The 24522-nt window shown below is 37.4% G+C and overlaps 1 protein-coding gene across 5 annotated transcripts in view; it reads left to right on the forward strand.

The window, feature by feature from the left end:
- The window catches only part of Il1rl1 (interleukin 1 receptor like 1), a 55707-nt gene that overhangs the window by 19950 nt on the left and 11235 nt on the right, over positions 1-24522 (forward strand). For 2 of the 5 annotated variants that reach the window (XM_074050446.1, XM_020157399.2), the window contains exons 1-5: positions 20613-20750; positions 21492-21683; positions 22096-22306; positions 23280-23454; positions 23553-23715. In XM_074050446.1, coding sequence (XP_073906547.1) covers positions 21623-21683; positions 22096-22306; positions 23280-23454; positions 23553-23715 — 610 coding nt within the window. In that variant the 5' untranslated portion in view covers positions 20613-20750; positions 21492-21622. Of the gene's footprint in view, positions 1-10052; positions 10120-20612; positions 20751-21491; positions 21684-22095; positions 22307-23279; positions 23455-23552; positions 23716-24522 lie in introns of those variants that run through there. The other 3 variants (XM_074050449.1, XM_074050448.1, XM_074050447.1) reach the window with 2 other exon arrangements.

Here is a 24522-nt window from a genome sequence, read left to right on the forward strand (position 1 = left end):
CTGATTTTAAAATGACTAGTACCCAGCTACTCTAGTGCTTTGAGCTTCAGACATAAGGCAGTACCTGCTAGATATTAGGCAGTACATATTGCACAAGTAGAATGGCAAATAAATTGTTGTCTTAAACAGATGTACCATAGATTAGGGAACCTGGTTTCAAGAGATTTGCATGGGATCTTGAAGCAAAACAATTTTAAACGGATGACTAAATTGGCTTCCTGAGAATGCATGTGTGTGTTCTTTCTGAAATCACCATGTTCCCTCCCTCCACAGTCCTCTTTCCTTCCTAAACCTAAATTTTCTTGGAATACTTCAAAATATTTTGATTTCACCCCAAGGATAATCTGTCATACATATTTACAGGAGTGGAGAATTCAGTAAATGAAGGAGATCTTCAGATAGAAATTTCTGGGTTTTAGGAGACTTAGCACTGTGAAGGAAAATACTGACCTTTATTTGAACATATGGTAAGAATGAGAACACAACATGCTTGCTAGCCTTTCCTCTGACTCAAGCTGTTTCAAGGTCGGAAGGCAAGGAGTGTGTTTGAGATACCAGAGAACAAAAGCTGCCCTGCAAAAGAAGCACTGAGAACATATCCTACAGATCAGATTTTCTTTTTAGCTCTTCCTATGTCATAAGGCTGTTTGTTGGAGATTTCAGAGAAAAAAAGCCTCTACATCAGGAAGGCATACCATCAAAGGATCATTTCTTACCGAAGAGACTTCCCAAGACCCTGGTTCTTACCTCCCATTCCTGCAAACCCTTGCCTTTCCTATGGAAATTCTGCTGCTGCCAGTTGTCTGAGGGTAGCCTCCTGTGTGTACCCTCAGTGTCCATAGACACCTGTCCCCACGAGGCCCTTCAGATGCCATTGCCACCCTGGACTGAGTGAAGACTAACAGGGTGAGGGTACCATGATAAAATACAGCTTTCCATGACACAGTGAATTTGTTTCCTTTTGATAGAGGGCAGAGATCTGTTGAACATGTGAAGGGAAAATATTTTATCTGATTAGACCAGGCAAGAAGTTCTTTTCAGAGCAGTGGAACAATCTGTAAGAACGGAAGCTCCCCTGATAATAGAAACCCTAGAGTTACAGTAGAAACAGCTTCCTGATGCCATAGATGCCAAAGGCTTACTGAGTGGAAGGAGAAGTAGGAGGTGGTACTGGGGTTTGAACTCAGGGCCTCATGCTGCTAGGCAGGCACTGTTATCACTTGAGCCACTCTGCAGCCCAGAAGTTGAAATTCTGACTGCTTTCCAAGGGGTCTCCAGTGCTAAAGATGGAGGTGGGTGGGAATCAAGTCATTTCATTCTAACAGTGGGTTTGTTCATATGGTATAATTATTAGTTATCTGTTGCAACGCAACACATTTCTAACATTTAGCTGCTTACACGAAAAACATTTATTACCTCACTGTTCCTGCTGGTAGGAAATAGAGTGAAGTAGGTGGGCGTTTCTGCCTCTGGACTCCTCATGAAGTTGTCGTCAAGCTGTCGTTCACACCTTATCTCTGACGCTTTTTTGTTTTTAACATTTTTGTTAGCATATATTAGTTAGACAGGGGGTTCATCGTGATGTTTCCATATGTGCTTATGATGTACCTGGGTTAGGTTCACGCCCACCATTATTCTCCCTCATCCCCCTCCGTTACTTAAAACAATTTCATCAGGTTTCATTGTTACATTTTTGCACAAGTGCATAAAGTACATCAACCATATTCACCTTCCTTCACCCCCTCCATTTCCTTCCCCCCCGGCTTGTACCTACCACTGAACAGGACCTGTTTTACATTCCTGTCCTTCATTTTTTTAGTGTATATTCATTGTTCAAGGGGATTTTGTCATGGTATTTCATCCATGAATATATTATACTTTTATTATATTAACCCCTCATTTGCTCTCCCTTACTCTTTCTTCCCTGCCTGTTATTCAACAGTGTTCAGTGCATCTTCTACACACATGAACTGTATTTTGATATTATTCACTCAGGTCATATATATATACATATATGTGCATATACATTCATACCTGTATACATATATGTTTATATGTATATGTCTATCATCTATCTATCTATCTGTCTATATCTGACTGCATCTGGAAGATCCACTTCTAAGCTCACCTATGGCTATGGAGAGGAGGCTTTTCTACCTTCCTTTGAGGACAGCTCTGTGCAGCTGCTCATAACATGACTTCTCTCAGAGTGAGTGATTTAAAGGACGACAGTCCCAGATGGGCATCACATGCCTGTAATATACCAGTCATGCAGTTGACACTTTGTCACTTATACCGTATTATACTAATCACATTGGCATTCCCTAGTACATTGTGAGAGACTATTACAGGGGGTGAACACCTGGAGGCAGAGATCATACAGGGCCACCTGGAAAGGCAGGCTGCCATGCCTCTTAAAGGAACTTTTTATTGAGAGGTCAAGTTTTCTAACTTGACAAATTGCTCATTCTTTTGCTTAAACTATTTAAGACCAAGGTGACACATGTAAATCTTGTTAAAATGTGAAAAGATTTAAATATGTTATATGGAAGTCAATATCTGTCTTTCCATTCATTTCTTTTGGAAAAGGAAGGTGTGTGTGTGTTTGTGTGTTTGTATGTGTGTGTGTGTGTATGAGAGAGAGAGAGAATATGAGAATCAAATTTTCAAATCAAAGTTATGTTTTCTTCCAAGTGAACATATTGATTCAACATCTCTCCTATTCCTCAAAACCTAAATCAAGCACCTCTGTTAACAAGAACGTTTTCTGAACTTTGAAGTAAGAGGGAAGAGTGAACTATTAGGGTTTATTCCTGGTTGTAATTTTTAATTTATGGAAGATGGGGAGAGAGTCTTGCAATCCAGTCTTTATCTCTAGAGATCATATTAGGATAGTAGGAGTCATTTCAAAGGCTAACTGCTTCAGTAAAATCAAGAAAAGCCAACTTAGCTACTGAACAGTAAGATTTTTTAATCCATAATGGAATCATAAAAGATATGAATAAGCTTACTATGGTGTAATAAAATAAAGCTGGATTTTAAAAGATCCTGTTAAATATCCTGACAACAAGACTCAGGCTAAGGAGTGAGGTAAGACATACATAGCTAGATTTATGAGGAAGTAATATTTCTGGTTATGTATTAGACTTGATTAGAATTTTCTGGGCTAAACACTAACCCTCCTACAGTTCCCCTTTTCCCTCTATAAGCCATTTAGATATTTGTATTTGCAGGATGTTTCCATTCCTTAAGAAACTCTGTACTCATGGAAGACTATGAAAGTGAATTTTATTAGACAACATAATTGGGTGGGCTGCAGCAGCCATGAGGTAAAAAGAGAAAAGGTTTTAGAAGTGGGGAAAAGGGTGGTTATGCAGAAATGAAGATGAACCAAAGGCAAACGTGGCAGAGAAAATGGATTTTCTGCCTATACCTCAGGCAGAGGTAAAACTTTTCAAGTCACCTAGCACCTGAGGACAGCTAGTGGGAGAACCAAAGTGCGCCCAGGCATGTCTAAGAGGGCAGGCTGGTGATGGGCATGAGGAGGTGAGGAGAGAGCCCTGGTGGGTGGTAGCAGGCCCTGTAGGAGGCCCTGAGGTCATCCATATTGGTGTACAAATCTGTAGTGGGCATACCACATTTTGGAAATGTTAAGTGTGGATGCACACTGGGGAAGAGCCTGAGTACTGGGCTGATGTTAATCAAAGAGAGATAGGACTTCATGACAGAGAAGCTTGAGACACGAAGGGCCTCTCAAAAATGAACCCCAGAAGTTAGTAGACATCATAGGAGGCATCTGAGTTGTCATAGCTCTAGAATGGGTAGTGGGTCTGAACCAACTATTCCTAGTTTTTTAAGCACAACAAAGAACAGCTAACCTCTTGGTTTTTCATCAGTTTAGTGAGATTTAAAATTTTTTGATTAACATGTAATGATTGTACATATTAGTGGGATACATTGTGATATTTCAACATACACATGTATGTATGGCATGCAACTGTCACATTGGAGTACTAGAATTTTTTGATATTACTGAAGCTCAGTTTGGTGTAGGTGCAGAGCTAAGATGTGCTCTCCACATGGACTCACTCTGAACACAAGCAGTTGTAAGTGTTTGTGTATACACACACAAGACTGTTCTGGGGATACTTTCATTAAGGAGAGTTAGCTCCAAGGGGTTGCAAGTGGGTATAGTCTGAGGGAAAATCATATGAGGCGAACCATCCAAGATCTTTAGGCCTGAGGAGAGATCCTGCGAGGGGGCTGGGGCTAAACTCTCCCTACCAGGTGGATGTGTCAGCAGGGATGTCTGAAATCCACATTTGCAAAGCCTTTGCAAGTAGAAACTTCCTAAAGCCACCCATGGCTACTCATGTGCCTCATGCTTCATTCAAATGTGACTTTTTTATTACTAACCCTGGAGGACCTCAATGGATGATGGTCCACTTGGATTTAATAATTGCTAACGGGAACATTGGAAATACCACTATTTATCTGGATTTAAAAGTATGTAAATGATGAAGACTGAAAGATAAATTACATAGCAGAGACAATTCAGGTTTCTAAACATTGTATAATTATGCGGTGATAAAAAGCATTTAGAGATCTTGAATTAGGGTAGGCACAACTCAACCACACTAGAAAGAAGAAAAAAATTCTCTGAGAAAAACTATGGTCTTTCAATAACCCACTTTCATTTTCTAAAAGGTGTTTTCTTAGTGCATATTTATTGTACAAAGTGGTTTCATTGTGATAGTCTCACACAAGCATATAAATATATTCACCCCCTCTAGTACTCTTTCTTATCTCGCCTTTTTAAACAGTATTTAGTGGGTTTCATTATTCTGTTTTCATATAATGTACTTCAAACATATTCACCCTCCATCACCTTCTTTTTTCTCCCTGCCCCTCACACTGGTTCCCTCCCAAACAGTCCCTTGTTTACATTCATCTCACTGTGCTGTAGGTGTATATCACACATATTTGTCTTTCTGAATCTGACTTAATTCACTTCAAATGGTGATCTCCAGCTCAATCCATCCATTTTTCTGCAAACAACATAATTTCATTCTTACTAAGGCAGAATAATAATCCATTGTGTATATAACCACATATTCTTTATCCACTCATTAGTTGATGGACCCCTGGACTGATTTTATAGCTTGGTTAATATGAATACTACTGCTGTAAACATGAGTGTGCAGGTATCTGATTTATATTCCTGTGGACATATGTCCAGGAGTGGTATAGAAAGATCATATGATAGTTTTGTTTTTAGTTTAATGAGGAACCTCCACACTGAATGCCATAATTGTTGCACTAGTTTGCATTCCCACCAGCAGTGTACAGGGTTCTTTTTTCTGCCACACACCTACCTACATTTGTTGTTTGTTTTCTTTATGATAGCAATTCTGACTAGGGTAAGATGGGATCCTTGATGCTTTAATTTGGATTTCTTTTATGGATAAAGATGTTAATTATTTCTTAATGTATTTACTATTCATTTGTATTTTTATTAGATAATTTATTCTCTTAGTTTATAATTTTTTGAGCTCTTTATATCTTCTGGATATTAATTCCATTCCTATCAATAGTTGGCAAAGATTTTCTCCTATTTTGTAGGCTGTCTCTTCATTCTGGTGATTGTTTTGAAGTGAAGAGCTTTTTGTTTTGATGCAATTCCATTTGTCAATTTTTGCTTTTATTTCCTGAGCAATTGCAGTCCTATTCAGAAAGTCATTATCTATAACTATATATTCAAGTGCTTTTCTGTAGTAGCTTCAAAGTTTCAGGTCTTACATTAAAGTTTTTGAACAATTTTGAATTTTTTTTGTACAGGGTGAGAGATAAGAATCTAGTGTCAGTTTTGTGTGTGAGGATATCTAATTTTTCCAACACCTTTTGTTGAAGAGGGTGTCTTTTTTCCAACATATGTTTTCGGCACCTTTATCAAATATCAAATGAATGTAGCTGTGTGTGTTTATTTCTGCATCTTCTATTCAATTCCATTGGTCTACATGTCTATTTTTGTGCTAGTATCAAGCTGTTTTTGTTACTATGGCTCCGTAGTATAATTTGAATTCATGTATACCTCCAGATTGCTGTTTTTGCTTAGAATTGGAGTCCTTTGTGCTTTGGTATGAATTTTGCAATTGACTTTTCTATTTCTGTGAAGAATGACATTGGAATTTTTATGGCAATTGAATTGAATCTGTAGATTATCTTTGGTAAAATAGCCATTTTCAAAATATTAATTCTGCTGATCTATGAACATGGATGGTCTTTCCATCTTCTAGTGTCTTTTCCAATATTTTATAGTTTTCATTATAGAAATCTTTCAGCTCTGTGGTTAAATTTATTCTTAGGTAATTTTTGAGTCTATTATGAATGGAATTGTTTTCCTGATTTCTTTCACAGTCTGTTCACTATTGATATATGGAAAATTACTGACACTTGTATCTTGCTACTTTGGCAAAAGTGTTTACAGATCTGGGAATTATTTTGGTGGAGTCTTATGGTCTTTTAAATACAAGATCATATCATCTGAAAATAAGAATAGTTTGACTTCTTAATTTCCTATTTGTATCCCTTTTATTACTTTCTCTTGCATTATTGCTCTGGCTAAGAACTCAAGCACTATATTGAATAAGACTATAGAGAGTGGACACCCTTGTCTCATCCTGAACTTCACAGGAAATGCTATCTGTTTTCTTCCAATTAGTACAATGTTGGCTATAGGTTTTTCTTAAATATTCTTATTAAATTGAGGTACTCTTTTTTTTTACTCATAGTTTCTTCAGGGCTTTTAATATGAAGAGATATTGAATTTTGTCAGAGGCTATTGAAGTAATCATGTGATTTTTCTCCTTTATTATGTTTATGTGCTGAATTACATTTGTTGTTTTGCATTTGCTGAACCACCCTTGCATTATTGGAATGAAACAAACTTGATCATGGTATATGGTATTTTTAATGTATGGTGAACACATGTTTTATTGAAAATTTTGCCCCTATGTTCATCAAAAAAATTGGTCTGGCTTTGCTATAAGGGTAATACTATGTTTATAGAATGAGAAGTAGTGTTCCTTTTCTTTCTATTTTGTGGAATAATTTGAAGGTCATTGGTGTTAGTTCTTTCCTTTTTTTTTTTGTGGTACCTGGGTTTAAACTCAGGGCCTACACCTTGAGTTACTCCATCAGCCCTTTTTTGTGATGGATATTTTTGAGTTAGGGTCTCATGAACTATTTGCCATAAATTTGAACCACAGTCCTCCTGATCATGGCCTCCTGAGTAGTTAGGATTTTAGGTGTGAACCACCAGTACCTGGCTATTAGTTCTGTCTTAAAGTTGTAGTAGAATGCAGCAGTGGATCTCTGTGGTCCTGGATTTTCTTTGTTGGGACACTTTCTATTATTGCTTCCATCTCATTGCATGCTTTTGAACTGTTTAAGTTGCTTATATCCTCTTGGTTGAATTTTTCTATGTAATACACATGTAGAAATTTTTCTATTCTAGATTTTCCATTGTATTGTAACATAAGTTTTCAAACTGTTCCTTAATGGTCCTCTGAATATCATTAGTATTTGTTGTGATATTCCCTTTTTCATCTCTAATTTTATTAACTTTTGTCTTCCTCTGGTTGGTTTGGCTAAGGGTATGTGAATCTTTGTTTCATTGAGTCTTTGTATTGTTTTTTAGTCTTAATTTCATTAATTTCTTCCCTGATCTTTATTATTTCTTTCTGTATACTGATGTTGGATTTGGCTTATTCTTGTTTTCTAGGAATTTTTTATTTCTTCCCTATTTCTTTTATAGCTGGCTAATCATTAAAAAATGTATTGTTTAGTCTCCATGTGTTCTCTCAATAGTTTCTCTTGCCATTGATTTCTGATTTTACTTCATTGTGGTCTAATATAATACAGAAAGTGATTTCAATTTTTTTATATTCATTAATTTCTCATATTTATCAATTTTCTTGTATTTATTTTGTAGATATCTATTAAGCCTATTTGATGTGTAGTGTTTGTTTAATTCTGAAGCTTCCTTGTTGATTTTTTTTGGATGACTTATCTATTAATGAAAGTGAGGTATTGGAGTCACCCATTATTATTATGCTGGTATCTATCTGTGCCTTTGTGTTCAGTAGTGTTTATTTTATAAGATTGGGTGCACCAACATTCAGTGCATAAATGTTTATATTTTCTTGACGGATTGTTCCCTTTATCAATATGAAGTAATCTTTGTCTCTTTTGACTAACCTCATTTGTCAAATATAAGCACAGCTACTCTTGCTCTCTTTCAGATTCCATTTGCTTGGAATATCTTTTCCTTTCACTGTAAGTCTGTGCTGTCTTTGCTAGTGAGTTAGTTTCTTTCAGGTGACAAATGATTTGGTCTTGTTTTTTAATGAAATTAATCAGTCTCTGTTTTTTGATTGGAGAATTGTGACCATTATCATTCAGAGTTATTATTGAAAGGGATGTAGCAATTCCCGTCATTTTGTTGTTTTTGTAATGTTTGATTCTTTCCTAATCTTTGTTTGCTTTGTCTAGTGAGATTTATTCTCTCTTGTATGTTCGTGATTGTGTTTATCTTCTTCTGAATGTAAGATTCCTAGAATTACCTTCTGTACTGTTTCAGTGATTGTGAATTCCTTTTGTTTTTGTTTATCATGGAAGGCTTTTGTTTCTCCCTCAATTATGAAGGATAGCTTTGCTGGATGAAGTTATTTAGGTTTGGAATTATTTTATTTCAGGGCTTGAAATATATCCTTCTATGACTTTCTTGCTTTTTGAGTTTCTGTTGAGAAATCTGCTATTATTCTGATGGGTTTGCCCATCAGACTATGGTTTTCACTGTTCTTTCTTGTCCTGTATACTTAATGTTTTGATTATAATGTGACATGGAGAGGTTCTTTTCCGGTCTTGTCATCTTGGTATTCTGAAAGCCTCCTGTACCTGGATGAATATCTCTTTCCCAAGATTTGGGGGAAATTTCTGTTGGTTTTTTTTTTATTATTATTGAACATGTTCTCTATGCCTTTGGCTTATATCTCTTCTCCATCTTCTATGCCTATCATTCATAGGTTTATTCTTTGAGTTATGTCCCAGGAGTCTTGTGTGTTCTGGTTATACTTTCTTATGTTTTTCCTTATCACTTTCTGAAAGTTCTAATTCATCTACCTTGTCTTAATATCCTCATATTTTGTCTTAAATTTGATTCACTCTATTGGTAAGGTTTTCAGCTGTGTTTTTTATTTGACTTATTGAGCTCTTTATTTCCAGAATTTCAATTTACTTCTTTCAGCATTTCTGTCCCTTTATTGTAGCTGTTTTATATCCTGAATATTCTTCCTTTTTACATTTAGCTGTTTGTATTCTCTTTGAATTCATCTGAGTGTCTATTTATGCCCTCTTTAAATTCATTGATAATTTTCATAATCATTCTTTCGAACCATTTGAGTCAGGGCATCTGAGGGCTGATAAAGAGTGCAGTTATGGGGGCTTTGGATTCTGGCTTTACCTTTTGTCTGCTGTTCCTTGTATAAGGTAATTAGTGTCTCTGAGCCTCCTATTAGTTTTTAAGGATTGCATAGAATAGCACGTGCCAAATCAATGCAGTTTGTCATTAAAATCTTGACATTGAAGCACAACAGTAAAATTTGCTGCAGAAATGTGTGCTGTTGCTCTTAGAGATGCAGATGTAGCAATGTTACATTACCCACCTGGGTCTCTAAGGGCAGCAAGGGACCTGCTACCTATATGGAGTAGGAGAGGTTTTGCTGAGAAAGTGACCCCAGGGGAAGGTAAATATAGTTAAGATAGTTGGTCACTATGGAGATGAGTTTAGAATTGAAAATAAGCCTTGTCAAAGATCTTTCAAAGACAGGAGAGGGTGGTGAAAACTGCAGCTGATATTTGTTATCAGTATTATTTGTCAGTTTCAGCGTATCAGTAACTAAGTTCCGGTGTCTTAACTGATAAGGAAATTGGGAGGTTTTAAAAGATAATGTGGCTATAGTATTTTGCATAAAGCTATTAGAGAAATTGACTTTTAGAGTTGGTAACTCTTTTGGTTGGAAGTTGAAGAAGAAAGAGCTCAAGTCCTACTGACTGATGGTAAGTGCCTTCAGGGTGTTTTTCAAAAAATACATTTATTTCAAGAGGGACAGAATTTTTAAATACAAATTTGGGTTTAAAACAACAATTGCTGCAACTTTTGCTTGTGAGAAAAAATAGAATTATCAATGGGAGAAGCATGTTATAGATTGATAAGGCCCCTTCAAATCTTGTTTGCTCAAATATCTTGGGAAAGATCTGGCGGAGGGTGGGAAAGAATGGGGACTTGGCAGCCACTCATCTAGAATGCTCAATGTCTGGAATCCACTAAAATCAGAAGTGGTGCCTATACGGAAGATTGAAAAAGAAAAAGAGATAATGAAGAAAGGAGTTCTGGGCCCAAAGGGTGAGGGGGAGACCTGTGGGGTAGGAGCACATCACTAGTAAGAAGGAACTACAGGAGAGACATAAGAGTATTTGGGAGTTGTGAGGAGGTGGGATGGCAAGGGCCAGTCTGTTTCTTTCCTCTCTCTTTCTCTCTCTCCTTTCCTTCTTTTAGCAGTTGCTTCTGTAAATTTGAACTGGCTTGTTTCTTGTTTCTTTATAAATCTCCATTAAATCATCCCAGACAGAGACTCTTAAAAGACACTATATAAATTGTGCATTAAAGGAATTCTCTCACAAACTAGCCCCCATGTGAAGTGAACAATCTTTTTGAAATGTGACCTACATTCAGATTTTTAAAAGTAAGATCTTCTCAAATCATGGTTACCTGCTTTCACTAGAGAAGTATTTTTGAACAAATTAGAAATTCAATGTAAACATGGACTCTGGATTTTCCTGTTTTCTTAGTCCTTCAAGTCTCCATTTGTTACAAAACCGATGGTTTGTGCCTCAAGCCTGTGAACCAAATCTATTTCTACTCTTGCCATTATAATGAAATTAAGTCTGACATTCATATAAGCAAGGAGTTCAGTTCAATTCAGTAAACATGTATTTGGAGAGGAAATTAATCTTCATGTTTATCCAACATTGGCCTATTCATTTTTTCATTCAACATGTATTTATTGAGGACCTACTATGAACAAAACAAAAAATGCATAATGCATAAGTCAAGCATTCTGTCATCCAGAGGTATAAATGTTGTGGGAAAACAGTTATTGGGCTAAGGAAGATTGGGACACATGGTTTGTGGATCAGGGAAGTGGGGACAGGCCTTCATTGGGAAGGTGGCAAGGCTAGAAGGAGTTAAGGTAGTGGGCCACACAGATGCCTGGAGGAACTAAAGGCAAGAGAATGAAAACAGCTAGTATAAAGGCTCTGAGGTGGGAGCAAACTTGGGTGTTTGAGAAATAGGAAGGAGTATGTGTCTTGTAGTATGGGAGTAAGAGAAGAGAAGGACATGAATCAGAGAGGTGAGGGACAGCAGACCGTGGAGGGACTTCTTGTTCATTCTAAGCAATTTGGCTTTCACTGTGCAAATGGGAGATTTGAGGAGAGGAGTAAACTGAAAGGATCACCCTGGCTTCTGCTTTGACTTTCACTTCTATAGGCATGAGAAGAACCAAGGAGTCGAGTTTGGAGGCCATAAACATGTAGTGGCCTGGACCAGCAGGGAAAGTAGTCACACAGTCAAATTCTGGATATGTTTAGAAAATAGATCCACTGGGACTTGCTGATGGATTGGGAGTGATGGGGTTGGAGAAAGCAAAGTATTAAGGATTCCTCTGAGGATGTTGATATATGCAGCCTACTAAAGATGGAGTAGCCATCAGCCAAGAAAAGATTGACTATTGGGAGGGTGGATTTGGGTAGGAAGATCAAGAAGTCTTAATGTTGAGATGTTGGGAATGCAGGTAAGTGGAGGCATCAAGTTGGCAGGTGCAGATGGGAATCTGAAGTTCAGGGGGAAAACCTCTGTGGCAGGTTTAACTGTGAGAGTATCATCAGCACATGGATGGTGTTCAAAACCGGTAAAGTGATTGACATCATTGGCAGACGGAATGGTGATCCTCAACATCTCGGTGATGCTTTATATTGGCTGATCCAAGTTCATGTGTTAGGGAGGGAAGAGCTTCATTCCTCAGGGAAGTTCTCCACTGAAAATCAGAAGTTGCTCTCTTTTGCATCCTCACAGGCTAGCTACCTCCATGCCTTTCACCATCTCATCTTGTCTTGTGGGTTTGATTTCATCTACACCATGGCATAGCCCAAATTTCTGTCACTATCCCAAATGTGTCTCCTGAACTCTGGAAGCAAATATTCATCCCATTGATGACATGAGATGTCAATTGTATGTTTAACAAATGTATCAAGCTGAATATATCCAAAACCGAACTCATTGTACTGTAAAACCTGTGCCACTTGCTATCTCCCCATTTGCTCTGGTCAAAGAGTTTGAAGTAATATTGTGAATGCTCTAATGCACTATCCATTAAGAATGCTTGGTAGCTGTACTGTTAAAATACATCTGGGATCCAATCATATCTCATCACTGATACTTCCATACCTTGATGCCATCCCCACAGTCTCTCTCTTACTTGGGTGATCATAGCGCCTCCTAACTTGTCTTCCTTCTTCATCCCTTGCTGATCTGAAGGGTATTTTCAGTACCCAGATAGTTCTAAAATCTATATTAAGATAGAGGTCATGGCTTTCCTCTGTTTAAAACTCTCTGTGATTTCCATCCAGCTGAGTAAAAGAAGTATTCAAGACTCACATGACCTGGTCTCTAGGCCTTTCTGACTTGCTTTTACATTTCTGCACACAGGGCTTCCCTGCTTCTCCTCAGTCACTCAGGGTATACATCTGCAGTGGGGCTCCCACTCTTCCTGCCCCTCCCACCAGGGTTGTGCTTTTGCTGTTTACTACATGTCACCTAGCTAGTTGGCCTCCTTCAGGTCATCTGACCTAAAATTATGCCCCTTCACCTGCCCTTAGTTCTGTCCCCTGCTTTATTTTTCTTCTTTTATTTTTCACCATCTAAACTCTTTTACTCACCTATGCACTCTTTTCTTGCAAGGATAGAAATTTCACAAGGGCAGCTCTCCCTCTGTGCTATTTGGTGCATTGCTGTAGCCACAGTATCTGAAACAGTGATTAACATCTAAGATACCTTCATTGGAGTCTGAGATTCTGCTCTTAAAGGCCCAGTTAAAGCAGAGTTGGTATGTGTGACTATACTAGATGCTAAAACATGGGAATCCTTACTTTCCAAAGAGTCAGTAGCCTGCTCAGTTATCTAAGTACCCTCCATGACTGTCTAGAACCTCCTCATCATCCAGAAACCATGGGCTTAGAACTGGCTGTTTTGCAGTGGCTGGCGTCTGTCTCTCCCAGCTCTTAGCATCTTATAACTCTTATTTGAGCTCATTTCAGCTCTAAGGGCATAGAGACATTGGGTTTTAATGCTTGTTTTAATGTTTGTTTCCACTCAGTGATCATAACTGAATGGAGAAACCACATTGCAATCCCAAGAAGTGTGCAAAGTTGACAGCCTTCTGCATGGTGCTTCTGTCTCAGGCAATGAGAAATTGCTGATAAGCAATTTCTCCACTGAGGAACTGTCGATCTGCTTCTCTTTGTATTTTCCAAGCAAAGGACTTATAGACAGCACACATGACCTGGTTCACAGAAATATCAACAATGCAGAGCAAATAAAATCTATCTACCTATCTATATGTCATCTATCTAGATATTTATCTTAATGATTGATCCATGTAATGATGAAAGTTGGCAAGTCTGGAATCCATAAATTAGGCTGGCTGGCAGGAAGTTAAAAGGATTGATGATGCATTTTTGAGACTGACTCCAAAGGCTGGAAGTACAGGCAGGATCTTTCTTTTTTAAAAATAGTTTTACTATTTTTGAATTAGTATACATTAATAACATGGGAGGTTTCATTGTGGTAATCCCATACATATGTATCGTGTACTGGGAAAAAGTTTACTCCCTCTGTTATAATCTCATTTCCTTCTCTCTCTTCCCTGCATTTAAGTATTTAATTGGTTTCATCATTCTGTCTTTGAACATACACATGTAGCAGTCTCTATGATGCAGTGTTGTTTTTGGTTTTTTTTTTTTTTGTTGGTGATGTTGGGGTTTGAACAAGGCCTAAAGCTTGCTAGGCAGGTGCTCTCACCACTTGAGCCACTCTGCTAACCCTCTATGATGCAATGTTAAGGCAGATTTGTTCCTCTTCAGAATCCTGTCTTTTTTCTCCCAGACTTTGACTGATTGGATGAGACCCAGCCACTCTTGGGGAGAATTGTCTCTGGCTGGCCAGTACCTTTGTGAAGCCCCTGTTAAATATTTTAAATGTCCTTTCTGCTTTCCCCCAAGAAATTGGAAATAAGCCCTGCTGATTAACATTAATTTTAAGTGGAAAAATTTTAATAAATATAAAAGCAAAATTACCTATAAATTTTAAGGACAAAAGACAGATCAATAGAATTAGTCACAGGACAACTTGTTCTTGGAATTATTTTCTAAGAAGAGTCATGATGTCCTCCACAGATCATTTATTATAAGAAGCTTGACAATAAAATATTGGTGAGGCTTCTGTGGACATTTCTCATGGTCTGTCAGATCCCAGAAATGCATCTGGGTCTCCTGACTTCAGTGCCATTCTCTTCCTATTACATGTGTGGGAGAATAGGACTTTGGGGTCTTTTATTTTACTTTGTTTTGGGGAAGTAAATAACATGCTCTAAAAGCAATGGGTTTAAATTTTCAGTTGAATGAGATTAGACAATCGTATCTACCATGGAATCACTAGCCCATACAGTACTGAACATATCTCTCTTTTTCAGTAGGTACCCCTTCACCCCCACTTTCCAATTGAGTTTTCACTACTTTCTGCTAACCAACATGATAGTTTATAATATGTCTACTGTTGAACTTTTTATAAATGTAATATGCGATCTGTTTTTTCTGTGTTAGGTTTCTTTTGCTTGTCATAATTTTTGGAGAGGAGGGATTCATTTTTAATTTTGAAATGAATTCACAATTACAGAACATGCTGTGTTTGAGATTCATGTGTTGCTAAATCAGCAATCCCTTCCTTTTTATTGCTGACAATTTACATTCCCTTTTCCTTATCCATGTTCCTGTTGACAGGTTTCTGGATTCTTTTCCACACTATTTTATGTGTTTCTAGAATTTAATTCTCTTGAGTGAGATTGTTACATCATTTGGTAAATGTCCTTTAACTTTTCGTTTTCTTTTATCTTATTGATATGCAATCTGTATTGCTAAATAGACATATTTTGAGCATAAAGTTCAGTATATTTTGACAAAATACAAAGCCTATGAAACTATAACCTCAATGAAGTTATCAACTCTCTATTTCTCTTATGCTCCTTTACAGGAATTTTCCCCTTCCATCTTCCATCCCAAGTAATCTGTGCTCTGTGGCTTTAGAACATTATATAGACGGAATTATAAGTACACACACTTTTAAACTAGACTTCTTTCATTCAGTGCAATGTTTCTTGGTTTAATTCACATTGTTGAACCAATAGTTTCTTTTTTTTTATTGCTGAATAATGTCTCATTGTTTGAATAGAGAAAAGTTCTCCAGTACATGCTGAAGGACATTGATATCATTTTCAGTATTTGGCTATTATAAATCAAGCTGCTGCAGACATTTGTGCTCAAGTCTTTTGTGTATATGAGTTTTTATTTCTCTTAAGTAAATCCCTAGGAGAAGAGTCCCTGGGTCATATGCTGAATGCTTAATCAGAAACTGTAAATCTGTTTCCTAGTCGCTGCATCATGTCAGCTCCCCTCAGCAATGTATGAGAGTTCTAGTTACACCACATTTTTTGTATCATCAGTCTTTTTTATTTTAGCTCTATAGTATACACTTATTGTGATTTAATTATTCACTTTTTCTATAACTAATAACTTGAAATGTTCCACACATGTAAGCTGCATCAGCAACAGAACTGACATCAATATCTTGCCTTCTGGATCTTAGATTCTAGTGGAGGGGGACAGAAAATAAACAAAAATCACAATAAGTAGGAGGTTAGAAGGTGATGAATGCCTCACAAACAGACTAGTGGGTCAGGAGCTAGGGTATGGGAAAGGGTACACTGTAATTTAGTGAAAGTGGACCAGCTACTCAAACAAATACTTGGACACCAATGTCCATAGCCTTATAATAATACAAAGTATTCAAAAGGTAGAAGTAAGCCAAACATTCATGAAGAATGGGTGGATGAATAAACGTCCAACCATTACAAGGAATGAAGTACTGATATATGCTCAGTGTGGTTGAACCTTGAGGACATTGCACAAGCGAAAAAATTGACAATATTTCCTGTTGATAGAAAATGTTCAGACGAGGCAGATCCACAGAGACAGAAAGCAGATTGGGGCTCTGAAGAGGGAGGAATAGGGAGTGACTGTCATGGGTATAAGGATTTATTTGAAATGTTTATTTGAAAATGTTTTGGAACTAGATCAAGTTGATGGTTGTGCAACACTAAATCTACCCAATATTTCTGAGTTATGTGTGTTAGTAAAATGGGTCATTTTATTTTATATGAATCACACTTCAAAAAATCAGAAACAAAAAAAAAGAAAATTTAGTAGTCAAAAAATTGAAAGGGAAAGAAAGAAAAAGAAGGTGAGAGAAGAAAGACAAAGGAAAGAAAATGAAAGCCTTGTTGGGATGGTACAATTTGAGAACAGGTTGAAGGAGGGAGCCCTTTTGGCAAACAGGAGTGACAGTGCAGAGAGAAGCGTGTGCCTGGCACCTTCAGTGAATAGCAGAGAGGTGGTGGGTGGCAGCCCATTGAGGGGCCTTCATGGACATGAAAGGCTGTTGACTTTTCCTCTCGGTGAGTGAAAAACACTGGATGACCTAGAAAATGTGATTAGGTTCTAAGGCGCTCCCTGGAGTTGCTATACTCAGAATGGACTGAAGGGGGTCATGGGTGGAAGTGGGGACAGTGAACTAGAAGCTATTATTAAAATCTAGGTGAGAGATGAGGATGGTTGTTGTGAAGGTGAGAGAGACAACTGCAGGTAGGACATACTTCACAGAAATTGATAGGTGTCTTAATGGATAGCATGCTGGATATGTGTGGAAAACAGAAGTCTGTTATGCATGCAGAGTTTTGGTCTGAGTCAGTGATAGAGTTCCCATTGCTGCCAGAGGGAAAGAGCGGGTGGAGGAGAGCATGTGTCAGTTCTGGAAATATGAACTCTTTGCTTATCCCAGTTTGTCCTTGAATATGTGCTAGTTGCTTTTGAATTTTTCAGGAGAGTGTTGTGTGAGGCAGAAAGGAGGGAGGAGGGAAGGAGCAAAATGTAGAGTGGTCCTAGGGTTTGCATTGTAAGAAAGGATCCAGGAGACAAACGTTTTGCTCAAGGCACAGATAATAGAACTAGGCAAGGCCACCCAACACTGTACACATTTTCATTAAGAATAGATGAAGAATGACATCTAAAGTGCTCTCTAGTTAAATGAGGGGAAAATAATGCCTCCCACTGTTCTCAAGAGAATTACTAACCCATATAAATGAATGGAAGTTTAACATGACAAGGCTGGGCCCAGTGGCTCATGCCTGTAATCCCAGCTATTGAGGGATGATTGAGGCAGATATTGGGAGAATCTCAATTCAAGACTTCTCAGGACAAGAAAGTTAGCAAGACACTATCTCAAAGAACAAGCTGGCATCGTGGTACATATCTGTAGTGACAGCTACATAGGAGGCATAGGTAGGAGGATGGTAGTCTGAGGTCAGCTGGGGCAAAAAAAGTGTGGGTCCCTAAGTAAAAAAATAACTAAAATTGAAAAGAGATGGAGGCATTGCTCAAGAGATAAAGTGAGTGCTCACCTAGCCAGTGTAAGGCCCTGAGTTCAATCTCCACTGTTACCAAAATAAAAAAAATTTAACATGATGAAAATGTCCTGGCTTCTGAGGTGGGGTAACAGTAAGACCAGGACACAGGTGGCTAGCAGGGGAATGTTACAGCATTTATAGCTTCCCTTAGACATTGACCAAGCCAAATGAATAAACTTTGCATAGTATCTTCTATGTTGCAAAATATTTGACTATCACAGTCCAAATGCAAACAATTAGCTGTTATTCTTGTGATATAAGTTTTATTTAATTTAATTTGCTTTCTAGTGGAAATTTCAGAGAAGTATATTTTAAATAGGCATATATAAGACTTTAAAATCGTAACCTAACATCAGGGAGAAAGAGCCAAATTAGGTTACATTTTTATTAGATTACTTTTGAAAACAGAATAGCTATGAGAAGTCTTCATAGGAGGGTGTTTTCCAAAGAAATAGGCTGACACTGAATTATTTGTAATTAACTTGTCAGAAACTCATGTTTGTTTTGAATCCCTTGATTTATTTGTCATAAGTCCTGGACTTTCACATTTGCCGTTCCTTGTCATAAACTACTGCACTCCAAGTCAGAGAGTATCACAAGCACTTAGGACTAAACAATGGTTTGGTTCTTTTAAAGAAGCTCAGAAATTAGATTCACTTATTTTGTTTAATAATTTGATCCCAGTAACAAGAAGGAATGCTTGTCTGGTGCTGGTGGCTCACAACTGTAAGCTATTCAGGAGGCAGAGATCGGGAGAATTGCAGTTTGAATTCAGCCCTCAGCAAATAGTTTGCAAGACATTATCTTGAAAATATCCAGTACAAAAACTGGTGGAGTGGTTGACGTGTTAGAGTGCCTGCCTAATAAGAGTGAGGCCCCAAGTTCAAACCCTAGTGCTGCTAAAAAACCAAAATAAAACAAAACAAAAAACTCCACTTTGCCACTGCAATTTCTCCTTTTTAGTTGACATTAAGGAAACAAAAACAAAATGTGGCTTGAGTTACAACTTGGTAAGCTTGGTCAAATTATTGAACTGGTCTTATTCTTGAGTTTTTATTTTAATCTGTAAAATTTGAATGCTATTGACGATTTGTATTATATAGGATTTTACTTTTTTATTTTTAATTTTTTAAGTAACAGTATTATACTTTGAAAATGCATGTCTGAGTTGTTTTAAAATAAAAGACTTTATCAAATGCTTCTATAAAATTGTGTGATTAATACATGAAAATTCTGGATGACACATTATTTTTAAAACTACTCAATCAAGGCATATGTGGCCTTGTTTCATGAATAAATGCCAAACTTTAACAAATGTTTTTAAAAGATGTTTCAGGGCATGAAATATAAAACTATTCAGAGCTCATATTATTTTATTTAACACACCCTTTTCTGTCGCTTACCGAGCCCCAGGCCGCTTACCAAATGTGCTGACTCCTGAGCCTAGGCTCTCAAGCCCATAATGAGATTTCGAGAACAGCAGCTAAAAGACCTAATTCCTTCATTTTACATCACAATCTCATGGTCAATCTCCCAGTGATCAAAGGACTTGCTATGTCATGTCAAGAGCTTGTTACCCATGCCTAAGGGCTGACTAAAGTCCCTGGGCAGTTAAGAAATGCCAAAAATGTTTCCAGCCACTGTGGGGTTCAAACGCTGTAGGAAACTGAATAGAACATTTTATTTAGAACCCCTCTTTGGAGGCAACTCTGCTCTTGACTCTCCACACCTGGCAGCAGCAAGATTTGGTCATCAGTCATCTTTGGAATCAGCCTGCTTGGGCTCAAGTTCTGGCACTATTTCTTGGTGCAATGTGGGTTGGGCAGCTTGCTTAATCTCTGTGCCTCAGTGTCCTTATCTGTACAGTGGGGTAATGATCAACAGTGCCCATGTCGTTGAGTAGGGTTAAGAATGGAAGAATTAATGTAGGTAAGTCACCCAGAGTTGCTTAGGGAAAGTTTTACATAAAGGTTAGTTGTTATGATTCTTTTAGTGTGCATCCTCCAATGAGAGGTTCATGTTGAGTTTACTCATAATAGAGTCATAACAACAATGCCTAACTAAAATCAAATTTTGATGATTTGACAATTAGCATTTGTTTTAATGGTGCCCAAGACTCAGCATTATGGTTTTCTTTGTCACTCCCTTGGCAGAAAACTTCCTATTCACAATCTCCCTTTATTTCTCTGGAGTTCTCAAGAAAAACTATTTTTCATCCAAGCCGAGAGAACTACTAGGATTGAAATCAGAGGAACTGGACTGTGTTTTTGAGTGAGCCTCAGTCACATTTTGGACCATAGACAGAGTGTGTCTAAGAAACCACCAAGTCCTGCTTACTTCTCAAGGCTCATCTTTGTTTTTGAGCCTTCCTAATTCCTGTCAGCCAAATGAGGTGTCTAGAAATGTCTGGAGGGACAGCCTCAATGTCCTGTAATGTCAAGATCATTTGGAACAAAAGTGTTATAATATCAGAGAGTTAAACAGTAAGCAGTAATTGTTATTTAGCTTGAGCAGCTAATGCTAAAACAGAGGGAAATAATTGAAGGGATTATTCAATGTTGTTCTTTTGTTTAAATATTTATGTAGCAAGTTCAAGAATTCTTAGTACATGATGCACCAGTTTTGTTTTGTTTTTTTTTTTTAGTAAGTCATGGATTTTGGCTAAAAATCAAATGTTGTGGTGGGTGGGATGGCAAATTACAAGATGTCCTTGAGTGTTTAAAATGGAAGAGCGTGTGCATCCCCCTAGGTAGTCAACAAGGACAGAGCTACAAGGGGCAGAAACTCTTTTTAGCTCAATCACTGAAACTTATTTTCTTCAGTCCTTCAGTTTGGGTAAGCATCAATAATTATCTAAATTTTGTAATAAGGAAAGTATCAATAACTTGTGTTTAAAGAAATGTACTTTCTTGAAAATATGGATAGTTGTATTTGTTGCTGTGTCAATTTCTATATTGGTTCCATCCCTCCCCTAACACTTTAAGAAAAAGACACAATGAAAGATTCTTTTGCTGAAGGGGAAAAGTATTTGATTATTATTCAAGACGCTCAAGTATTCTTAGCCTTTGGTCACTCTAGGAAACAGGCTGAGGCACGGACAAGGTTTTAAAGGTTTCGGGGACAATGACTTGGCTAAGGCTTTAGTTCTCATTCTTCGGTTGATTTGGGTTGATTACTAGCACATGTGCAAGAGTGTGAGGCACACCATATCTCTGCAAGCTGCCTCCAGCCCATGTGCAGATCTGTGGTCGTATATAAGGTTGCATAGTCTGGACTCTGAAGTGTTGTGGTTTTAAGATTTTCAAAAATAAAAATTCATATTTTTTCCTCTTAATTTAGCTCTTTTGAGAACACTCTCACAATACTGGCAGTATGTAATTAGGAAATAGCATGTCTGTGAGGAGGGCTATGTGATTGTGAGGAATAAGTACAGTATTTCATGTCTAAAACCTGCTGTTAGACATATGTGTACTTAATAAATACGAGTTGATGGATTGATTTTCCGGTAGTCTTGAATAAGTAAAGACCATGGCCAAATAAATATTTTTCTTGTGGTTTGTGTTATTTATTTTTCAGGAGCGACACTGACGGCTCCTCCCGACTATAACCCTCAGGCAGCATTATCAACGCAGAGTGCAGACCCTCCGCATCCTGTCGTCGGTTTGTGTGGAGTCAATTACCAATTTTTGTTGACTGATAAACAAAGTATGGTGCTTTGGATCTTGATAATTCTAACAGTTTCCATGTATTTCACAGCAGCTAAGGGTAGTAAGTATTACTTTTTTGGCTAAAAGAAAAAATGCTTAAGTAATTCTAAGAACATTTGCTTTGTTTTAAACTGCTCGTTTTTGGTTGCTCCAATTGGGTTGAAAAGTGGAAAGTTCATTTTTTACTCTTCAGTCATTTTTTTTATAAAAAATTTATCCAAATGAATTCTCTATTACAACTATATGATAATTTTAGTTGAGCAGTATGGTGATGTAGAACCAAACTGATTCATTAATCTGTGTACCTGTAGAACATTTCATAAAAGATCCTAATCATTTATTTATTCTTTCTCAAAGTATCACAATGTAAGATTCATTTTAAAATTTAATCCTACATGAAAAATCAACCATATAAGAATTATGATATTTTCATATGATCATCTCAGGATCATATTTGTACTTTTTATTGGCAGGTAAACTGTCTTGGGGCTTGGAAAACGAGGCTTTAATTGTGAGATGTCCAAAAAGAGGAGGATCTCTTTACCCTGTGGACTGGTATTACTCCAAAACAAATGAGGCTGTTCCCTCCCAGAAAAGAAATCATGTCTTCGCCTCAGGGGGTTGTCTTAAGTTTCTGCCAGCCAAGTTGGATGATTCTGGAATTTATGCTTGCATTATCAGAAGGTATCATTCAGGAAGCCACTATATTCTTTGAGCTTTCTCCCCTTTCATTAATGGTTGATAGTGTAAGGTGCCCTCACTTTTCTTCCTTCTCCACTCCTTTGTGGAACAGTTAAATATGGAAATGATTTGAATAAAAGACTACTCCTAGAAATAATAATGGGTTGGGGGACTATGAGCCAACTATTTGGATATATACGTATGCATGTATCATTGCAGGAATTAATTGGTAGTCCAATTGGAAAAAGGCCTAGCTTTTCTATTGATAAAAGAACCAAGAACAGATGCTTACTTTCTGCTGGGAGTCAAACAAACCTGCACCAAAATCAGTAATGTAGGCATTTGGCATCCAGAGCTATGTGGTAGGTAAAAAGGGGTGGTGATCAGAGCCTGAAATCTTAGAGGTTAGCTAAAGAGGGGTCCAATGGACTGTGTACCTGTAAGTCACTCAGTCTGTGTATAAATTGTCTCATATTTTGATATCATGTCTGTATTTGGTACCTACAAAATGTCAGATAAGCAACATCAAAAAGGAGCCTGGGTATAGTGAGTGCCTAGATTATGAAGTCAGACTAGCAAATTCATACCATTATCTGTGTATTGCCAGCAAGTTAATTCTTTTCCTCCTAGTTTCTTCATCTGTAAAATATGTACCATAATACAATCTACCTCAAAGCATCGCTGTGAGAATAAAATGAAGCAATATATGAAAAGTGCTTTTCTCCATCACTGGTATATAGTAATGACCAATAAATAACAATAATTATTATTAAATTGGAATACAGCATTAGAACAGCTGTAGGACAAACTAGGGGCTATGTTTTCTTTTTTTTTCCTCTGGGGAAACAAAAAGTATTTGAAAATTAAGATTTTAATATTTATTTTTCAATAAGAAAAGAACCACTAGATGACTCATTATTTTAGGAAAAAAAGCAATATAAGTAACACTGTTTAATTGTCTGACTTATTTTAATAGTCCCACCTTGAATATGACTGGATATGTGAATGTCACCATATATAAAAAGCAATCAGGTTGCAACATTCCCGATTATTTGATGTATTCAACAGTATCTGGCTCAGAAAAAAATTCCAGAATTTCTTGTCCTACAATTGACCTCTACAATTGGACGGCACCTCTAGAATGGTTTAAGGTAAAAGGAAATTTGGGAGAAAATAGGTTAAAAAAAATGCAACTGAAATAAATGCAAGTGAAAAATTACTGAAAAGGGGATGGCACTTATCATTTCAGAATTGTAAAGCTCTTCAAGGATCAAGGTACAAGATACACAGGTCATCTTTGGTCATTGACAATGTGAGGTATGATGATGAAGGTGATTACACCTGTAAATTTACACACACGGAGAATGGAGTCAGTTATAGTGTGACAGCAACCAGATCATTTACAGTTAAAGGTAAGCTACTAACTTTAACAAAAAAGAAGATTTAAGCAAAATGAATTGAGAAGAACTTTGCCCTTCTGGCTGTTTCCTGCAGTCTGCCCTTCTCCTTCTGCTCCCTCCTGCTTCCTCTTCCTCATTCTCTACCACGACAGATCCACTAAGGTGCTATCAAGATTTAAGAACTTCTGGGGAATGGTTACACTATTAATTCAAAGCCATATCTATTTTATTTTGTGACTTAATTTTCCGAAGATAAAACAGTCTGAATGCTAATACAGTCCACTTTTTTTGAATGGCAATCCAACAATATGTGAGAGATTGGTCCCAGACCCCCCAAAGAGACCAAAATTCTGGATGCTCATGTCCCTTCTATAAAACAGTTGAATAGAGCCTATATACATTTTCCTCTATATTTAACTCATCTCTAGATTACTTATAATATCTAATACAATGTAGATGCTTCTTAAGTAGCCATTGTACTGATACTGGATTGCCCAGCCCAAGTTCGTGTTCAGGAGAAGTTGAAGAGTGAAGACACTGGGCCAGGGGTTAAACTTTTGCAAGTGCAAAGTTTATTGAAAAGAGAGCAAAGCTCCCAGTGCTGGAGGGGCTTAGGAAAGGCTAAGCCACAGTATAGCTAGATTCTAGGAGTGATATAGGGCTCTGCCTGGCTTAGGGCCAAGTATTTCTACCTTGAAACTACATTAGTGATTGATTGGCACCTAGTCAACTCATTGAACCCAAATGCTTTCCTGTCCCTAGCCTTATCAAACAGAACATTGGGAAAGGGTTGATTAGCTTGTGCTGGCTTTGGGACCT

This window comes from Castor canadensis, chromosome 12 (assembly GCF_047511655.1).
Source record: "Castor canadensis chromosome 12, mCasCan1.hap1v2, whole genome shotgun sequence".
Lineage (NCBI taxonomy): Eukaryota > Metazoa > Chordata > Mammalia > Rodentia > Castoridae > Castor > Castor canadensis.